This window comes from Corvus brachyrhynchos, unplaced genomic scaffold (genome assembly GCF_000691975.1).
Source record: "Corvus brachyrhynchos isolate BGI_N302 unplaced genomic scaffold, ASM69197v1 scaffold427, whole genome shotgun sequence".
In the NCBI taxonomy this organism is placed as follows: Eukaryota; Metazoa; Chordata; class Aves; order Passeriformes; family Corvidae; genus Corvus; species Corvus brachyrhynchos.
In genome coordinates, this window is record NW_008239046.1 from 106,319 (window position 1) to 110,964 (window position 4,646).

Sequence of the window (4,646 nt, forward strand, 5' to 3'; positions counted from 1 at the left end):
TGAATATCCAGAAGTGCAACAAATTCCCCATCTGGCAAGAAATTATTCCAAATTACATGTTTTTTATATGTGTTTGCCCCCAGCAAACTTTCCTACAGCCTCACCATTGAGCATCAGCAACCTTCAGCATTAAATTAAGCCAGTCCCTCCCAAGAACTCTCTGGCATTCCCAAAGTGTCTTCAGTCCCTTAGGAAGCTCAGCCCTTTATTTCCCATTTTCTCAGACACACACTGAAATACTGTCTCTCCACACCTCTATCTGATGCTGAATATAGTATTGGAAACATTACAGAGAATGATGTTGTGAAAGTTCTGGTCTTCAACTTCCTGTCTAACACCCTCCACTTTTCCTCCATAACCTCTCACCCCTTTTCTTTGGTGCCCACATGGACTCTATCTCACCAACATTTCCCACAGATCTGGTTCACAAACCCCCTCAGGGCTGAGAGGACAAACACTACTCAGTATTGTCTCCTCCAGGTAACCACTGAAAGAAACAGAAAGAATTCTGGAAAACAAACCCTTTTGCTTCTTTTCCTCAAAGTCACCAAGAAATTTTCAAGCTCAATTATGTGCTATTTCACTGTGAAGAGAATCCCAACTCTCTAACATTGATAATAATTCTACAAGTTGCAGCCTATTTCTGAAACATTTTGTCAAGCCCCTCCATAGCATGGCTCCAGAAATAGATGAGCAGGATTGCTTTCAATATTCCATTTAATTTCTCTGCAGCCATTTGTCATCAAACTGCAGTAATGATCTGTTCTCTCTGGTGACCAGGGACAGGACCTGAGGGAATGGCTGGAGCTGTGTCAGGGAGGGTTAGGCTGGATGTAAGGGTTAGGTTGTTCTTCCCCCAGAGGGTGCTGGGCACTCCCCAGGCTCCCCAGGGAATGGGCATGGCCCTGAGGCTGCCAGAGCTCCAGGAGCGTTTGGACAACGCTCTCAGGCACAGGGTGGGATTGTTGGGGTGTCTGTGCAGGGCCTGGAGCTGGGCTGGATGATCCTTGAGGGTCCCTTCCAGCTCAGGACATTCCACGACTCTATAATAAATGTCATCCAGTTTTCAGATTTTTACCTTCTTCTCCTTAAAAATGATCACTGAATATTAAAATCAGATTTATTTATGAGAACTGAGCTGCATATGCAAGCAATAAAAGAAAGCACTGCACGTCCTGAAGCAGAGGCTGAGCAGAGTGGGGCTGTACCTGTTTGCGCACATACTCAACAAGCAACTCCAGGTGCCGAGGGTCATCACAGTTCCTGTTAAAAAGGTTTCTCCAAAGAGCTGCTGCCAGAACATGATCATCAGACAAGATTCCCTAAAGGGAAGTACAGAGGGGGATTAAAAACTGCACATGAAGAAGGTTTGAACACAAGACACCCCCATTTGTGTATTTGGCCCCCGGCCACAGCACCTGTCCCAGAGCCCACAGCTGCCATGGGCTCTGCACATGGAAAGGCAGCAACATCCCTCTTTCCCAGAATGGACAAACAACCCTGGCCTTAAATTAATTTACAGAGCAGCCTGTAACCAATTTTCTGGCAAGTTAATTTGGAAAAAATCTGGGTCAGGGTATTCCTAACGTCGGAGCTGATAACTGCATTTCTATGTTATGAAATCTTTACCATAAAAATGGTGATCTTACAGAGAAGGCAGCAGCACCTCATGGGAATGTGTGAAGCCTGTGATACTTTAAAAAGAAAAATTAAAGGATATTTAGTCCAATATTGCAGAACAGTAGTCTGGAGTTTGCTATTTTTCTCTGCTTTTTTACTTTTCATTCTAAATGAGAGAAAAATCTTGCTCATCAAGAACTATCTAGATTTTTCCAGTTAAATCTAATATTAGCTTTGGTTTATACAAGAACCACATCCATTAATGTTATTTGTCCAAACTCTCTTGAACTTTTATTGTCTTTTTAGATTATGTGGTGTTGTCACCACAGGCTCATAATTCTCATCTTCTGTTGACACATTTGCCAAAGGCAAAAGACTTTAAAATATCCAGTTAGAAATAAAAAAAGGTCCACACATCTTTAATCGAATCAAACATTTTGTTTCCAAAAAGATTGTCAACAAAACACAGGCAGACACATCCTGGCTATACTTAAAACTAGATTAAGCCTTGCATGTGTAGCACTGTCCACAACTCTATGAGGTTACATGTACAGTATATTAATAATGCAAATCACTGCGCAAAAAAATAATACCACAATGTGAATAAGAGCATCTGAAGAGCAACACTCACTAGAGCAAAAAAATGATGTCTTTTCCTCTTGAAAGTCCTGCAGACTCTTGTGCAGAGTGGTGCTTTTGCCTCCCTGTATTATTAGGTACTGCCTATTAATATTCTTGCATAAACTCCCTATAAATACTCTATAAATCCTCTCTTTGCTTTCAAAGTACAGCTGAGTACAACAGGATTCAGAGGGAGGAAATGATTTAGTGATGGCCAAGCAGGGATGGTGAAGCAGCACAAAGAACAGCCCACCTTCCACACCCCATGGTTTAAATCCATATGCTCTGTGCTTTCTGGTTTCCTCCAAGAGCTTTCATTCAAGGCTGCTTCCCCAACATAATATTTCTCCAAAGAAATGGACAGTGAATGTTTTACCCATCTGGACTATTCTGTGTTCAGGAATTAGATGGTCTATTTGTTGTACATTCCCTGAAAACAGCCACCTTACCTCATCGTATCCAAACAGAGCTGCATAGAAATTTTCTACCATCCTTTTCAAGTCTTCTTTTAGAACAGCAGAATTAATCTGAAAAACAAACCAGAAAACCATCAGTACAGGCTCTAAGGAAGATGTGAGGAGAAAATATTCCCAGTTTCACTGTGAGTGGATAAGAAAGAACCACCAGTGCCCCAGCCCACCTCACTGAGATTTGGCTGCGAGCAAGTGTCAGTCACTTTGGAAGCCCCTGTGACACAGCTCTGTTAATTCTGACACACCTGAGGTCGGTGTTACTCAGTACACAACTGGCAGGAACATCCCCAGCCAACAGCTCTGCCAACAGCTGCAGGAGTGCAGAGAAAATGCTGCTGGGGGAGCATGAACCAAGGCTGCCCTTGCAGTGGCAGCACAGCCCAAGAGCATGGAGACTCCTCTGTAGTTTAACTATTGAGCAGTTATTCCAGACCTTCCTTCATCCATAGAAACTCAAACGTTTTTCAGCTTTTTTTCCCCAAAGCGCAGACTGCAGGGCTGGATGTTCTTCTACAACAGAAGAAGTACTGGAATGCTAAAGACAGAGACACCATCCTGCCACTGCTCCTCCTGTACTGTCCAGACAAACTCTCAGCCAGCAAGAACACGAATTCTGCCTCTCCGGCATCTCTAGCAGCTCAGACTTACAAGTTTTTGACTATGACTAAATTTCTTTCAGTCTGTGATGACCCAGCAACTTTCCCCATGCTCTAAGTGTGACTCAGTCAAAGTTCCACACTGACCTTTAACTAAATTTAATAACTGCTTAAGTATTTGCTGGGTTGGCCTAAGCCACCCATTGGCATGAGAACTGACCCCATGTGAGCCTAAAATGGGACTGACCAACCGCTGGGTGCAGAGGGATGGCTGAAATGCCTCCTGTACCTCTCCCTCATCCACACTGTCTGTCCCTCTTGCCTGGACTCGTTACTTCTACCAACAAAGTGATGCAGTTCCTCTCCCAAGGGCCCAGCTACACTTTGATAAAGCTTCTTCTCTGTAGTGACTGCCAGGAGGGATCCAAGAGACACAAAGCATTTCTTTTCCACAGCTCTCACACGCTCCAGAAGTACAAATGACAAGGTGCATCAGCCCTGCACGCCAGCAGGACACTCAGGTGTGACACTGCACTTTGCAGAGACAGGATTTACACACGAGACACCAGCCCATCACACCCACCACACTGGGAACCCCTTGTCCTGAATACTCTCTCAGTATCCTTGCAAGTATTCACCTTGGCAATTACACAGCAGCTTTTCTATCGAAATATGAGTTAGTTTCTGCCAAGTGAACAAATTTCCAGTTCATATACTCTTCCCTTAAACCACTGTCTTTTTTCATCTAATTTTTATAGAAATGCACATAGTGCAAACACAAGGAAAATTCCTTTTATGTCAGTTACTCATATTTTTCCATTAATATAAACTATTAAAATTCATGCAGATACTTTATAGGCTATCAAGATTTGGAGACTGGTTATTACTGAATGTTTAAAAAAAGAACTAAACATAAGAAATTAGAGGGTTAAATGATGACTGCAACTTCTGTAATGACTTAATTAAATTTTTATTGAGTACATAAACTATGATGTCATTTCTACCCAACCATGCTCAAACCTTCTATGCATGTCAGAGATCGTGGTTTTTCTCAATAGAACATACTTCTAAATAAGCTGCACTTCTACAGCTCTAATAAGGGGGAGCAGGTCTCATGTAACACACTCAATAAATTATCCTTCCATTTTAAACAAACAAATTCCATGAGTTATTATATATTTGCCACGCACTTTTTATGACATAATAAAAATGTTACCTCAAGGATTACTTAACACATACTACAAATGTTACAGCAGGCAACTGCAAGGGGCAAAGAAAACAAATAGTCCCATTACAGAGACAAGTCCTGGACCATACATCCCTGGGGAAGCAGCTT

At 42.4% G+C, this 4,646-nt stretch overlaps 1 protein-coding gene across 1 annotated transcript in view; it reads right to left on the reverse strand.

Annotated features, from left to right (window-relative positions):
• The window catches only part of LOC103619008 (ubiquinol-cytochrome-c reductase complex assembly factor 1), a 43,191-nt gene that overhangs the window by 3,366 nt on the left and 35,179 nt on the right, over nucleotides 1-4,646 (reverse strand). Inside the window, exons 6-7 of the mRNA XM_017739039.1 lie at nucleotides 2,691-2,768; nucleotides 1,209-1,322 (exon numbers count right to left, since the gene is read on the reverse strand). Coding sequence (XP_017594528.1) covers nucleotides 1,209-1,322; nucleotides 2,691-2,768 — 192 coding nt within the window. The remainder of the gene's footprint in view (nucleotides 1-1,208; nucleotides 1,323-2,690; nucleotides 2,769-4,646) is intronic.